General features: G+C 39.3%; 1 protein-coding gene across 1 annotated transcript in view; it reads right to left on the reverse strand.

Annotated features, from left to right (window-relative positions):
• Positions 1–17,260, reverse strand: part of SPAG16 (sperm associated antigen 16) — a 659,304-nt gene that overhangs the window by 282,174 nt on the left and 359,870 nt on the right. The window contains exon 13 of the mRNA XM_008145284.3: positions 980–1,106. Coding sequence (XP_008143506.2) covers positions 980–1,106 — 127 coding nt within the window. The remainder of the gene's footprint in view (positions 1–979; positions 1,107–17,260) is intronic.

A 17,260-nucleotide genomic window follows, 5' to 3' on the forward strand; every position in this document is an offset into this window, starting at 1 on the left:
AGTAATCCAGGACCGTCCAGTTTTAGCACTGAAATCGCATGGCCCAGGAAATCCCTCAGTCCTAGAAAACCTGAGATAGTTGTTCGGCCTGCCCTAAATCCCTCCTCCTCCTATAATCTCCAGATACAATCACTTCAAATTCTGATAGTTAAACCCTTTATCTTTAATCCACTCAATTTTTTTTTTCTATTTTCACAATCTCCTGGTTCAAATTCTCATCTGCCCCTAGCCTGTTGTACTAACCTCCACAATGAGACTGATTCCCTCATCCCTCTATCAATCTTTCTAAAAGGCAAATCTGATTCTGTTACCCTGCAGAGCAGTGTAAAACTTCAGTCAGCTATGCATGATCCTGTGTTTGTCCATCTGTATACCCTTGCCTGACATTTCTTTCTTCTTCCTTAAGTTCTATTCAAACATATTATTACTCCCACAATATACTATTGTAGCATCACCCTTCATGGCTTTGTACCTGCGCTGCTCTTTCCTGCAATCCACGCTTCTCGAAATTACCTGATACATTCTACTTACTCGCCAAATCTCAGCTCAGGAAAGCACAGTGTACTCTTAGAAGCCATTCACACTCTTCCAAGCAGATGAGGGTCCTCCTTCTTGCTTTTCTGCGGTACCTTGTATATTCTTTTATTTTAGCACGTACCTCATAATCTCTCTTTCTCCCTTCCCTATTTCATTACACTCAAGGAGAGGCACTCTATGTTCCCCTTTCATATGGGCTGCACCCGCAGCATTTCTATTTCAATAAATAATTGAAATACTGTTTAATGAAGTAATGAAATTATTTTTATAGGCCTTACATTTTGGAGGCAGGGTAGATAAGAGTACATGGACAGGATCTTATAAATAGAAATGTACAACCTGCCCTTGCACAATTACTTTGTAAGTTGTATTCATTACCCCAAAGAGTGACTAAGAGTGACTGGGCTTATTAAAACTTGGAAAAACGTGACAATTTTCTTACCGTCCTTGCATCCCATATAGACAGGGACTTATCTGCAGAAGCTGTGAGGAGAGTGTTGGAGCAAGGAAAGAACTCAATGCTGTTGACAGAGTCTGTATGTCCATACAAAGTGCATCTGCATCTTTCACTGTAGAGAGAGAAATTAAGAGTTAAAATTGGAGTTAGCACCTACGTGTTCCTTATGCTGTATAGAACAATGCTGATAAAATAGTTTAAATATCTAAGGTGTAAAGTAGTTTAAATGGCAAAATGTACAAGAACAATATTTTTTAAAATTCTAAAACTACCTTACATTCTAAGCACTTTATAAATTAGTAGCATGAAATTGACTAAATTTAAATTATCTTTAATTTAAAAAGTCACTTGCTAAAGCCATCTTTACACTATCTCATTTATTCCTTCTCGTGAATGACTACATAGAAATTGTTCCCCTATCATAAACGAATATGCTAAGAAAAGAAAACAGTCCACTAACATGTTAAGACCAGATAAACTGCTCTAAGTCTTTTTGTTTTTTTCCCTCTCAACTTTAACTGTGCATTAGAATAGCCTGAGATACTTTTAGCCCATTCTTAGCCTCAAGGCCCACATATTCTATTTCAATTGGTCTGAGATGGAGCCTGAGTATTAGTGTGAATTAACCTCCCCTCTTGGTGATTATAATTTGCCTTCAGGGATGAGAATCTAAACCAATGGTTTTCAAAGGGTTTTACACAGGCCGACAGCATCAGCATTTCTTGGGAATATATCAAAATGCAAATTCCCCAGTGGGATTGAGGCCCAGAGACCTGTTTTAAGAAGCTCTCTAGGTAATTCTGATACAGGCTACAGTTTGAGGACCATTTATCTAAACTGTTAGAAATAACTGAAAAGAAAAGACAACTGCAGTTTTGCTTTTTTTCTTTCCATTTTATGAAAGGGCTGTTCTTACTGAAGCAAGGTATAGGTATACACAGCACCATCTATCACTCTTCATTTGTAATGTTTGATTGCTTTTAATTAACTTCATTTATAAACCTATTTTAAAAATTGACAAAGAGTGGACATAAGGTAACTAATAATACTGTGAACAGATGAGTCAATGTAAGTACATTTTTCACATGATGACCCATTAGTTAAGCTCTGGTGAGTATAATACTTTTTAAAAAATTCTTTATTGTTTAAAGTATTACATGTAGTATTACATGTATCTCCTTTTCCCCCCATTGGGCTCTCCCAGGCAACCCCCACTCCCCAGCACATGCCCTCACCCCACTAGTGTCTGTGTCGATAACCATGCATACAAGTCCTTTGGTTGATCTCTTACGCCTCCCCCCGCAGCACCTTGCCTTAAGGACTTAAGTAGACTTTTCAAAAGTGGACATACAGAAGGCCAAGAGAGACATGAAAACATACTCAAAGTCACTAATCATCTGAGAGGTGGAAAACAAGACGACAATGAGATACCATCTCATATCTGTCAGAATGGCTAACATCAACAAATTGACAAAGGACCAGTGCTGATAAGGATGTGGAGAAAAAGGAACCTTCGTGCACTGCTGATGGCAATGCAGACTGGTGCAGCCACTGTGGAGAACAGTATGGAGTTTCCTCAAAAAACTAAAAATGGAACTCCCATTTGACCCAGTAATCCCACTTCTAGGAAGATATCCCAAGTATAATACTTTTTGTCTGAATTATTGATAACTTTAATTAGCTAATTTCTGATGCACTGTATGTCCTTCTGTGGAATTGGGTTTATATTCATTTATTCTTCAACTTTTGAAATTCTTCATAAGTTCTGGTTCCTTTTTATTATGACAGCTATCTTCTACAGATGAATGGCAAAAGAAGGGAAATGAACTTAGGTTATCACTAATTTCTAACCACATTTATTGTCTTCCACAAAGACGTATCACCAAGTATGTTACTGACTTGTTCCCTGAAGTGCATCTTTCCTCCAATTTTGTATTTTAAAGTACAGATGTAGCTGTTGTAATACCTGCATGACAGCCTGTATTTTCATTGTAAATGCTCCTGATCCCCTACCACCCTCCACCTGCCTCACCTATGGAATCTTCTTTATCACCACTATCTAGCAATAGAAGTGTCTTGTTAGGATTTACATTCCTAACCCCAATAGAGTATCCAGTACTGTACTTCTCCTCTCACCATAAACAACTATCAAGTTACACATATGGCATAAGGCAACCGTTGCTGGCAGTGAACTAAACACAGTGCAGGCTGGAAATCCCTTAATGAAGGGAAAAACAGCATGAGCGCCACGGCCTCCGTGCTTTCTGCTTGGAAGCACTTCCGCGCTATCAGCTGCAGTGGTAGAAGGAACCCCGCTAGAACTAAAGTCTCACTGAGCCCAAGGGCAGTGAGAACAGTCTGGTTGCTGAATGCCTGAATTTGCAGGGTAGGGAACTTGAGCAAAAGAGGCTGCACTGGGAATGGCAGTTGTTTGTGTGAGGATTTATTATGAATCGTTGGCCAAGGTCTAGAGGGCATTTCTACAGAAGACGTTTCCAGGAGCCTAGAAGAGATTTCCTGCTCTGTGGGTGAGAACTGCCAGAGACCAGGCACTGCTGGAAGACATTGGACTCTAATGCCAACCAGAGTGGAGAGAACTTTCTGAATACCTCGTACTTTCAGTTGGGACTGCAGAAAGGGTCCACCCTAGAAGCAAGGGTCAAATTCATGAATTAAGTTCAAAACTCAAATAGACTTTTCTGACCAAAGAATAAAACCAAGCTTAAAGGGCAAAAATAACTTGCCTAAAATTTAACTGATTGCTAAAACTGATTTCACTTCCTTTCATAGAAAGGCCACCTAACACAGACTCCCTACAATTTGCCATTAACAATATTTAGCATATAATTTTTAAACAGTTAATACTGTAACTGCTCAGAAATTTCATTTATTTAATATGACCTTTTATCCTTTCCTTCCTTTTGATTCAAACTGGCCTCATCTAGCACCCTTACTCACCTGCCTCTTTGTCCCTGCACGTCACTCCCTTAGTTATTAAGCTCTCAAGACAATGACAAAGCCTTGACCATGGAGACAGAGTTCTAATCAAACTAGAGATAACATTTAGGCCTCAGTTGTGTTTCAGCTCCAAAATGACCCCACTGAACACATCTTTGTGAAATCAGATGAAGTAACACCATGGCTGACATCAGGATCAAGTACACTGATCAACTATTCCCTACCCTAGTGTTGACCAATCAGTAGAGACCACCACCTTGACTATGACCCTAACTCCCTTAGTCACCATGAATAATGATTTCCCCCCTATATAAACCCATCCATTAGAAGCCACTGGGGAGACAGATCTTTGAACATTAGCTCATTTTTTACTCTGGGTATGGTGCCATTTCCTCAACTAATAAACTTGTACTTTCTTTGCTGAAAACTCCTGTTCCCATTTTATTTGGCTTTGACACACGCAGACAAATGGACCCCATTAGTTAGTAACACTACACATGTGAAGAGGTTGAAAATGCAACATATATATATATGAATAACTGAATATTTATAGTAATCCTATTCTTGTCAAGTATGTTTTTCATACACGCATGGGTCAAGTTACATACATGTTCACAGAAAGAAAGAGAATCTTTAACATTTGGAATAGCTATTCCATTGACATATATGTCTTCTGCTTTCTAAAGGCATGAAATATATAGCTGCTGGGAGGTGTTTTATGTTTAATTAAAAGGAAATAAAAAGAAAAGAAAACATAAAGATAGACAAAATTTCATAAAAATTTAACAAAAACAAGCAAGATAATATAAAAGCAATACAGATTATTGCAATAAAAAAGAAAGATATATGTGAACAGCATCAGAAAAATATTAAAGTATGGTTCATATTTCTAACCTCCTATGAGCAATTACTGAAACAAAAGTTCCATCTGTGACAAAATTAAGCAGTACACTTTGGAAGTGGTTGATTAGTGGCAACTTATTAAAAGGCTATATTTATTAAAGAGAATAAAACTAAATAGGATATTTATTATTTTTAATTGGAGCATTTCAACATATAAAGAATTATGCTCTTACTTTAATTTTTTTACATAAAGAATTAGCCATTAAACTAAGTATTCTATTTGCAAAATTTGGTAATATTTTGAAGGCAAATGCAACAGTATTATGAGTATATTTATGTCATCACAATAAAGACCTAAGAAATACAAATACACAGGAAATGCATAATCTAAGTAATGTCTGTCCTTACATATTATGTGCACTACTGAGAAGGAAAAAAAAAATGGTGCACATTCACAATTTATATTCAGGGTTTGTCTGTTATCATTAAAACCTAATTAAATTATTTGGGAGTGTATATTCATTTAAGGTGGTGAGGTAGAGGGAGAAATTTCTCAATTGTACATTAAACTTCACATAGCTTCCCAAATGAAAAGGAAAAGATGGGTCTTTTTATAGCTTAAGGGAAGAAAGAACTGCTCAAGGGGGAAAGAAATCAGCTCCAGAGTCACTGGCTAAAGGTGGGGGCATTCCAGGCAGAGGAGTTGCAAGAGCAGGCTTGTGAGAGATTAATTAGCTGCCAGAGAAGGAAGTCCTACTCAGAATTCCTTTGCAAGGTGAAAATGGACTAAAGTGATGGAGCATGACAGCACCGTAAGAAATGGAAGTGATTTGTACATTTCCATCAAAAACATAAACACTGAAGCTTGATGCAATTTTCTCTCTGTTGCCCTGTCTGCTGGTTTCCTATCATTTTTGTAGGCAGAAGTTAGTTCACAAGCAATAGCTCATTCTTCGCTCACCTCCTGCCTTTTCTTTATTTCCCTTTGTCTCCTCTATTTTCTTTCCCTGCCCCCTTGATTTAATTTATTATTCTAGTAACCGAATGATGGATATTTTTCTAAACTTTCCACTCGCTGTAAAACAAAGCTATCTATTCTTCTAGAGCAGTTACATTTTCATTTAAAATGCATTTTCCCATACATGTGTTAACTCATAAGACTACACCATTTCTCCTTTGTGAGGCATTCAATTTTAGAGGTTTTATTTTATTTTTTTGATGTGTTTGTCTTAACACTGTAATATTGAATATGAAACCATACCTTTAAATTTAAGGTTTGTATGAATTTAGATATCAATAAAATGTGGTTAATGGAATTATGGAACATTTACAAAAGGCAGCAGCAATATATGTTTAAGTAAATATGAAGAAAAGGGCCCAAAATATCTATCCTTGCTTGAAAAAATTAACTGGAATTCATTATCTTATTAACCCTTAGTAAGACCAGGATTTTAAATAGTATTTATATAATTGAGCCAACATACAATGATAAAATATTTAATGGGGTTTATCTTTATGAAATACTATCTAAAATAATCATAAGTGAAACCTATTTAAATCCTCATATTGCAATTCATAACTTTCAAGTTCAGTGAGAGATTCCTCCCATCTCTGGATGGTTTGTTAAAGTTTATATATACACTAGTTTTAAAACCCACCAGATTTTTATCTCAGCAAGGCAAACTCTTCAGGTGACATCCAAATTTTGACTTCAAAAGTTAATAACATGTTAATAATGAGAGCATTTTGTTTGCTTTGTATTACCACAAATAATATAAAAACCTTCACCAGGCAATAGTTTTTTTGTTGTTTTTTTTTTTTTTTTCTGTTACTATGGAATTCAGTTGAACAGTTAGTGAAGGAAGTGATATTTACATAAAATCTACCAGGGAGTCTGCCACAAACTCTACCTTCAAGTTCACTATCATCTATCATGAAATGATAATCTGTGATGTGTTCTGAGTACCACATGGAGGAAAGATCATGAAAAGGTCACAGTTCCTGGACAAGGAAAGTTCTTGTCCAAAACCCTAAACCATAACATACAGTCTGAGCCTTACTTCGAAATGGTAATAACACTTCACAAATGTAAAGGGCATGTTCCTGGTGAGCTCAAATACCTGAAATGCAGCCAGGAGGTTGGGAATAAAAGCAAAAGGTGAATAAATAAAATAACTGTAATAGAGTTGAGCACTCAGAGTACCAAGTCCTCACTCAGACTTGTTGAACAGTCAACTGAATTGTTTTTGCTAAGGGTGTGGGTGCAGGGAGGGGTTAAGAGGCTGCCCTGCTGTGCACGTTGATAACAGTGAGCAAATGTGGATGCTTAGCTGCAAATGGCAGTAAACTGGGAAATGGAAAAAATAAAATAAAAAGACCAAATATTGGAATGGCAACCTGAGGGAAATTAGTAAAGGCAAAAGAAAATAACTCTTTTTACTACACAGTTCCTACATTTAACATTAAGCATCTATTGAGTGCTTACTGTTCTAATTCACATATATTAACACCCTGACATGCAGTTGGCCCTCATTACTTGCAGATTCCCCATTTGTGAATTGCCCACTTGCTAACCGTCATTTATAACCCCAAAATCAATGCTTTTGCAGACATTCCCAGATGTGGCCATGCACAGAATGGCCAATAATTAGTCCCATGATGTGCACATTCCCTGCTGAGGTCAAACTAGGCAAAGCTCCGCCTTCTTATTTCAAGTCTCATACTATATATACAAGGGTCCCTTGTGCCGCTTTAGTGCCACTGTTTTCACATTTTTGTGCTTTTCATAGTAATTTGCTGTTCAAAATGGCCTTCAAGTGTGGTGTTATCCAGTGTTCTGAAGAGCAACAAGCCCATAATGTGACTTACGGAAGAAATACTTGTGTTAAATAAGCTTTGTTCATGCATGAGCTACATAGCGCTATTGACTATGAGTTCAAGGTTAATGTATCAATAATCCTACCTAATAATAGACAAATATGCAAATTGACCCAGCTCCCCCACGATCGAAAGCAAAAGTGTGGGAGCTGGGTGCCTGTCCACTCAGGCACCAGGCCTTACAGAAGCCTTCGCTGCGCCAGAGGCTTCTGAAAGGCCTGGTGCACCAGAGGACAGGCACCCAGCTCCCCTGTGATTGAAAGCAAAAGTGTGGGAGCTGGGTGCCTGTCCACTCAGGCACCAGGCCTTACAGAAGCCTTCGCCGTGCCAGAGGCTTCTGAAAGGCCTGGTGCACCAGAGGACAGGCACCCAGCTCCCCCGTGACTGAAAGCGAAAGCGTGTAGGGGACCTTACACGTACATGATTCAATCATGCACTGGGCCTCTAGTATATAGTAAACAAGGTGCCTTTAAACAGAAAAACACACAAAACAAGTTTATATATTGATTGCTTGATGAACCAGCTTACAGGAAACTAACCCTGTGTTTCTCTTTGGAACAAGAATTTCATATTCACCAATTCAGTGTTTGCTGTGACTTTATAGATTACTAGAGGACTGGTGCATGAAATTCTTGCACGGGGAGGGGGTTTCCCTCATTTCAGCCTGCACCCTCTCCAATCAGGGACATCCCTCTCGCAATCTAGGACTGCTGGCTCCTAACCGCTCACCTGCCTGCCTGCCTGCCTGATTGCCCCTAACCACTCTGCCTGCTTGCCTGATTGCCCCTAATCCCTCTGCCTGCCTGCCTGATCATCCCTAACCTCTCTGCATGCCTGCCTGATCACCCCTAACTGCTCCCCTTCCAGCCTGATTGCCCCCAACTGCTCTCCCCTGCCAGCCTGATCACCCCTAACTGCTCTCCCCTGCCTGCCTGATCACCCCTAACTGCCCTCCCCTGCCAGCCTGGTTGACCCCAACTGCCCTCCCTTCCTGGTTTGATTTCCCCTAACCCCCTGCTGGCCTAATATCGCCCCCAACTGCCCTCCCTTACTGGCCTGATTGCCCCTAACTGCCTCTGCCTCAGCCCCCACTACTATGGCTTTGTCCAGAAGGAAGTCGAATGTCTGGAAGATGGCTGGTCGACCCAGTCTAATTAGCATATTACCCTTTTATTAGTATAGATGGATTATATAGGATAGGGTTGCTTAAATGGTTGGGGAAAGCCTTTTTCACCAGGAGGAGATGCTCTTGACAGACAAAAATACATAATCCCTATATCTGGACTAATAGCCAGCCATATGCACTATACTACCAAACCAGTTATTAAAAAATTGAACCGCTTTCCTACACCTTACACCAAACAGTTATTGCCCTTAAAACCCCTCCTCAGCCCCCATCTTAGGTTCTGCCTTCGTAGTTCACCCAGATTAGGTTCTGATTGGTCGGTTTCTATGCCAATCAGCATCAAATGCTTAGCCTCCTAGGCAGCTATTGACTCTTCTGGAAAATCCAGAACAGCCCCGCTGACAGCTGCCTTTTTCTCCAGGCCTATCTTCGGTCCTGATCCGAAGCCTCCATGGCAGCTGCAGATCAGGCCCCGCCTTTCTCTTTCTCTGGGCCTCACCAGCAGCCACAGCGACTGTGGATCAGGCCCTGCGTCTCTCTCTCTCTCTCTGGGCCTATCTCTGGGCCTGATCCACAGCCTCTGTGGCAGCTGCTGATCAGACCCTGCCTCTCTCCGAGCCTCTCTCTGGGCCTGATCCACAGCCGCTGCAGCTTTGGCAAGTTCATTAGGCCTCCGGCCCCGGTCCTGGGCCAGAGGCTAATGACCTAGCCGCACCTGCCCCGCCCCACTCCCCTACCCCCCACCGCCCTGCCTGCCACCAGCCTTGTTGTGATAAGAGCCTGTGGGCTGCGAGGGAGGGACCAAGAGGTGCTCCATGCACTTCCTGGTGACCAGTCATCTGTCTAGTCCTTTAGGTTGTGATAGCCCTAGAATATTATTAGTATAGATAGCTAACTACCTTAAATTACAAGAACTAACAGCACTGATAAGTTTTCCAGTTTAAAGATAAGAAAAGCTCAATATACAGAATCCTGGTAACTGTCTCGGTATTACACAGGTAAGTTAGTGATGGAGGTACCATTCTCTTCCCCCCCCCCCAAATAGTTGGCTTAAGACCATGAACTTTTATCTACTATCTACACTGTCTTCCTCATTGTACTGCATAATATAATGGCAACTGAAGACCTTGGATTACCAGCCATTGATGAAATTATGCTCCGCAGGCAGAACAATACAACATATATTTCATAGAAAGTTGATTTAAGAAATAGTTACTATTAAAATAGTTCAGTGCTTGAGGTGAAACATTATCTAGAAAATTAATTATTAGCCTATCCTCCCATAGTGCCAGACAGATCAATCTTTATGAATAAGAAACATTTTTAAATTTAGGTAAAATGAATGTTATCAGGTCTGGCATAGTGGTACATACATTGTAGTCAATTTGTATTGTTCACAAGACAATGGTACACATCTCTCCCTAGTTCCACATTTAGTGACTTCACTGGGGAATTTGAAATTTGTCATGGTGAGAGACTTAAACCATGGAAACTGACAAGTGCCACACATCAGGGTTTTGTTTTTCTGAGAGTGGTTTACGAGTACTCCACTGCCTGATCCCAATATCCTTAGTTCAGCCATAATTTATTTATATTTCAAATTTATTTTAATTAAAGATTTCTTTAAAAATCCCATTCATCACCTGATCACACTTTGCATGTATAACAAGCATTTCCTTTGCATCCTTTATTTTATCTTATGTTATTTTGTCATGTTTATGTATTTTATAATCCAGCACATTTGGTATGGTGAGAATAAATTTAAGTGCCCTGGTTCATAAGAACTCAATACCAAACTATTTCCTTAGTAATTCCCTGACTCTTCCTTTACATTCAGAGCATAGGCCTGTTAGCTGCCATTCATATCTTCTGGGTAGTGTTGAACCTACTAAACAAATCCAAAATATTCTTTTTCCTGAAGGACAGAAAGGGCTAGAAGTGAGATTGTCACATTGACTCATGGTCTAGGTGTCTGAAGTTAATAGACTAAACGAAATGGTTACTTATGCTTTAGAACCTGTGTCTTATGATGTGGAACCATGAAAGGCAATCCTTCATGTGCCTGAACCTCAGACCCGAATAAGAAAGTGAACGCTCTCATGCTTTCAATCACACGCTGTTGCTTTTTTTTGTCCTGTAGTTAGATGAGTTTCTAAAGAACTTTGGATTCTAACAATTCTACAATTCAAACCTATCAACCACCTTTTTAAATGTCTTGTTTTTTACCTACAAACAAATCAACAGAGTTGTTTTGAAAATATTTTCCCCCGCAAACAAAACTAAACAAAATAGGAAATAAAGTAGCTTTAAAGATCATTGTAATCAACTTCATTGTTAACGGGAAGTTGATCAATAGATGTAACATTTAGTACTTTAAATCCAAAAAACCACTTCTGAAATCTTCCATTCAATTTTCTTTTTACAAGATATTTTAATATAATATGGTCAAAAGTAGCCACATTGATACATTTGAATCTTATACTTCTTTTCCTTTCCATGTCAAGACTTTGAAAGACAGTTTAGTCAGAAGCCAGGATTGGGAAAAAGGTTGATGACAAGAGGCAAGACATCGAGTCACCATAGCTGGGCTCTAGGAGAGTAGGGAGCCCAGAAAGCACAGCAGGAGGAAAGGAAGCAGGGCTGAAATGAGGGGGGAATATCCTTAGCTATCCAGGGACTGGAATTTGGGGGTGGGGGAGAGAGATTTCAATATGGGTTTCCCTCATGCTCAGAGTTTTCCTTCAAAGCTCGGGTTTCTTGCCCTGACTAGTGCAGCTCAGTTGGTTGAGTATTGTCTTACACACCAAAAGGTCTCCTATTTGATTCCCAGTCAGGGCACATGCCCAAGTTATGGGTTCAGTACCTGGTTGGAGTGTATATGGGAGGCAACTAACTGATGGTTCTCTCTCACATGAATGTTTCTCTCTCCCTCTCTCTTCCTCTTGCTAAAATCAATAAAAACACTAAAAAAAAAAAAAAAAAAAAAGATTGGTGTCTTCTGACCATAAAGAGGTGAAAAACTGAATGGGCCCACCACACCCATCTGCCACATCACCCCGTTTGTTTCCTTCAGAGCACCAATCGCTGGGTGAAACTAGCTTGATTGTTTTTGCCCTTGTGCCCTCTCCCACCTTTCTGTTCTGCTTAGAGTTATACATTCCAGGAGGGCACCATTACTTCCCAATACTTAACCCTCAACCCAATTTCCTTCCCTTTGGATTTCATCTTAAAATAATGAATATATTGTTTTAAAATAAACTTAACTGAGCCATATGTGGATTTTAATTAGCTTTAAAAAAGAAAGAATTATATGACTAACACAATTCCCCCTGAAGACACTGTAGAAACTGCCAGTTTAGGTTAGTTTATTTTTCCTCATCTAAAAGTGGAATCTCATTAGCTTAAACCTCTTGTCTTAATTCACAAGCTTATTCTTAGGAACAAGACTTTATTAAGAGTATTAAATTGATAAATCCTATATCATCATTCTTAATGGTATCAACTGGTGGTCCCATTTTTCCACTGTATTACTTTGGAATGTGAGTAAAAATGAGCATTTTAAAATGTTTGAATGAGAACAAAACCATTGGTAAAGAAATGTTGGGAAACATTTTAAGCCTACCAGGGGACCTTCAGTATTGTCATAGCACATCTAGTATACAATGCTTCTTGCAACTTAATTATCCCTTGATTGCTGCCATCAGCTGCCCAGAATAACTTGACACAGAATGGTCTTAGTTCCCCACTGTCTCTGTCTGCTATATATATCTAACACCTTTCTGAGTTGGAAAAAACAAAGTTTATAGCAATACTTCAGATAGAGTCATTTTTAACATCTAAAGAAAAATTGTATGGAACTGTCTGTACACTCTCATCTGTCTGTCCCTGGGGTGTCTTCCTATTTCCTTCTCTTCTTACTCTTTAATAAATTCTATAACAACTGAAGGCAAGAGTGAAAGATGGAGATCATTGGCAAAGGTTACATGGACTCTAGAAGAAATACAATTAAACCCAGCTTGAACTTCCTAAGTCAGGATACATTTCTTTATGAATGCCCTCCCTGGAAATGAAAATACTGGAAATGGTAAACAATTTAAATACATATCATTTTTCTCAATCAGTCCAACTCTCCTGTTTGCCCTCCTTCTATCCAGACCTGAGGGCTTTATACCCATCAAAGAAGAATATAAAATATATAAAAAACATTAAAAAAGACAAAAACAGAAAGGGCAGACAGTTTAGTAATAACATTGGTGGAAGAGCTTCCTCATGACTTTACTATCATTTCAGTTATGGATACAATGGCTTTACACCTGCCTTTACTCAATATCTTTACACTGAGTACAGTGACCATACATTCCAGATTTTCCTGACAGACTTGATTTTATATAATTTTATTATTTTCAATAAATATGATAAATACAATATAATACCTTTAATATGATTTAATTTCTGTGTCTCTGAAATAGTTACATGAATGATGCACAAATCAGACTAAACTCCTTGTCATAATTTGGCCATTAGGTATTTATTTTAAATTTGTATTTTGGAATGAATTTCTTTTACACAGTGAGCCTGGTGATGTCAGTGTGTGAGGTTATTACTCTATGACAGCATAATCTGTTGAAACATTAATCCACATTATTTTCCTCCTGTTTCACCCCAATCCCTTAGTTGAAGCAGGGAGAGAGACTTTGTGTAAATCCTTGCCTCTGGATGTTGGATGGACACACAGCAGAAACTACACAGAGGCAAAGGCATTTCTCATCTTTTGTTAAACTCTAACCTTAAGCAAGTCATCTCTGAAGGATGGAAAGCTGCTGGAAAGCTTTTAAAGGTGAGGAAAACGAGTGAGAGGGATTTCCTTGAAGGGGGAAGAGGGTATGGATGCTTGTAAGGCTCTGTGAGAAGGAACATCGTATCACTTATTGCAGTGCCTGGAGAAAGATGCCATATCTCAGAGGGAAAGGCTACCTGGTTCATGTGAGGGGTTGCTTCCCAGGTCCAAGGCTCACCCTTTGTCCAAAAATACCAAGTACTCTAGGTGTAACACCAAAATGACAGACATCACCATGAAGCTGGGACACTGAGAAGTACTTTGATAACATGACTAGGGGTGTCCTGATTTCCAGTGGTGAATGAGGTCCTAGGTCATCAGCACAGTTCTAGGGAATGGATGCACTGATAATGCAGAAGTTATAATTTCCAGCTAGACTTCTGAGAAAAAGACACAAGTTCAAATTATCTTGATTCTAGAAAACAAGGAAATAAAATATTTCTCCCATGCCTGATTAGTAGGCAGAGATTCATGATCATGGGTTATACATATATGCATCACATAATAACTCCACAGATGTTATTTATGGCAGGGAGAGAGAGAAGTTAGAAGGGGTGGATTCAGTCTTCTACACTACAGCATGAGCACCTCCAGGGTCCTCGCAAGCCCTGGATCTGCTTTCCCTGACGCCCCCATGCTTCCTGGAGGCCTCCTGGGCTCTCCTCCAGGTGGACCCACCTGACAGTAGTCCATGCTACTCATCAGTTCCCAACGGCTTTGGCTGCTGTTTCTAGAACATATTTATACATAGTAGCTTTTCTATTTAATAATTCTTAGGTCAAGCTTTGGTGAGCATCTAGCTAATTTAATTAATTAATCCTAATGCAAATAAAATCAGAAGGATGCATAAGAAGACTTCCTTTAATCTAGTGTCCACCTTCCCTTTTCTCTTGGGTCTGTTCCACCAGAGAATATTTTTAATAGTTAACTTCTGAATTTCATCATAAATGCTATGTAAAAACCATAATAAAGCTATGTATTGATTCTTCTTCCAAGAAAAGTCATTCTAATTGTAGGAATATTACTCCATACCAGGAAAAAAAACACACACACACACACACACAAATAAGATAGTAAGCTAGTAGGAAAATAGATATTTGTGGTCACAAAGGACCTTGTAATAACTATTAAATTGTATGATTAAGTCAATTGTCTCTGTTTGCATCTGTTCTTGATTATGAAAATAATTTTGCTCCATTGATATCTTTAAACAAAGTATATCCTTTTTATCTCCTTTATTTTGTAGCTGTAATGTGAAGAGCAAACTTTAAAAAGAGGTTTCTGACAGAGAAACCAAGATGACGGCATAGGTGAACACCTAAACTGCTGCCTCGCAAGACAATTTCAAAACTACAACTAAAAGACAGAACGGACATCATCCAGAACCACAGGAAAGCTGGCTGAGGTGAAATTATACAACTAGAAGGAAAGAGAGGGGCACATGGAGATTCAGAGGAGCTGCAAAAGGCTGAGGTTACGGAGACACGTGCGCGGAAAGGACGGGCAGCTGAGTGCCTGGCTGGCTTTCTCTAGCGGGAGGGAGACAGAAGCTCCTGACTGCACTGAACCCCAGTTCTGACTGCACTGAACCCCAGTTTCAGGCAAGACCTTGGGGACCCAGACTTATACGGGGGCAGTCTGGACTTTCGGGAAAAGAGAGGAGCACATGGAAACTCAGGGAAGCCGCGAAAGGCAGAGGTCTGGAGGGGCATGCACGAGTGCACGCAGAGAGGACTGCAGCGATTACCAAGGGACACTGAGACCCAGGGGCCTCATAGGGCAGGGCTGACTTGAAGCCAAGGCTGTCTGCTCAGCCCTAAGACTCCACCCCATCCAAGCTGAACACAGAGGCTTTTGCAATTTTGTAAGTCTTGTCTCAAAAGGCTGTCTCCAGCACAGAAGTTCTCCTGGCATAGACACAGCTGATCTTCACAGCCAATTGGCCTGGAGGTCAATTCCTCCCAGTGATACCAACAATAATCAAGACTTAACTACAACAAGGCTGTAGACACAGTCCACAAAGGGGTGCACCAAGAGTGTCCACCTCAGGTAACTGGGGAGGCTGAGCCACTGGGCCATATAGGACACTTAGCATACAAAGCTACTCTACCAACTCAGGGAAGCAGCGAAAATGTGGAGACAAAGAAACAGATCACAAACGAAAGAAATGGAGGAAAACAAACTACTGGATATATAATTCAAAACCACGGTTATAAGGTTTTTCAAGAATTTCCTAGAAAAGGCCGATAAATTTAGCGAGACCCTCAAGGATATGAAAAAGGACCAACTAGAAATTAAACATACACTGACTGAAATAAAAAATATTATACAGAGACCTAACAGTAGACTAGAGGAACGCAAGAATCAAGTCAAAGATTTGAAATACAAAGAAGCAAAAAACACTCAACCAGAAAAGCAAAAATAAAAAAGAATCCAAAAATTTGAAGATAGTGTAAGGAGCTTCTGGGAAAACTTCAAGCGTACCAACATCAGAATTAGGGGGTGCCAGAAGAAGAGAGAGAGCATGATACTGAAACCCTATTTGAAGAAATAATGACTGGAAACTTCCCCCACCTGGTGAAAGAAATAGACTTACAAGTCCAGGAAGTGCACAGAACCCCAAGCAAAAGGAATCCAAAGAGGACCACACCAAGACACATCATAATTAAAATGCCAAGAGCAAAAGACAAAGAGAGAATATTAAAAGCAGCAAGAGAAAAGTAGTTAGTTACCTACAAGGAGCACCCATATGATTGTCAGCTGATTTCTCAACAGAAACTATGCAGGACAGAGGGAGTGGCAAGAAATATTCAAAGTGATGAATAGCAAGAACCTACAACCAAGATTACTCTACCCAGCAAAGCTATCATTCAGAATTGAAGGGCAGATAAAGAGCTTCACAGATAAGAAAAATCTAAAGGAGTTCATCAACACCAAACCAGTATTATATGAAATGCTGAAAGGTACTCTTTAAGAAGAGGAAGAAGAAGAAAAAGGTAAAGATAAAAATTATGAACAACAAATACATATATATCAACAAGTGAATCTAAAAATCAAGTGAATTAAAAATCAAGTAAATTAAAAATCTGATGAACAGAATAAACTGGTGAATATAATAGAATCAGGGACATAGAAAGGGAGTGGACTGACAATTCTCAGGGGGAAAGGGATGTGGGGGGTGTGGGAAGAGACTAGACAAAAATCGTACACCTATGGATGAGGACAGTGTGGGGGGAGGTAAGGGCAGAGGGTGGGGTGAGAACTGGGTGGAGGGGAGCAATGGGGGGAAAAGGAGAAACTATTGTAATAATCTGAACAATAAAGATTTATTAAATTAAAAAAAATAATAAAAAGAGGTTGCTTTTCAAAGCAGCCATGAATCTCTGTCTCAGATTCACTGAATGGAAGCAAACACTTTAATAGTAATACAAGTAATTATTTTCTACCTGCACCTTAGTTTTCTAAACAACTTAAGGAAAATTGTTTTCTCTCTTTGAAATATCTACATAATAGCTGGATTGTAAGAGATGACTTCTAAAAGGGTCTCATTTTTTATCTGTAACTAGTGAATAAAACTTTGATCATTCTGTTTATCAGAAAGGATTAACTATCATAGGAATATTTT

This window comes from Eptesicus fuscus, chromosome 11 (genome assembly GCF_027574615.1).
Source record: "Eptesicus fuscus isolate TK198812 chromosome 11, DD_ASM_mEF_20220401, whole genome shotgun sequence".
Taxonomy (NCBI): domain Eukaryota; kingdom Metazoa; phylum Chordata; class Mammalia; order Chiroptera; family Vespertilionidae; genus Eptesicus; species Eptesicus fuscus.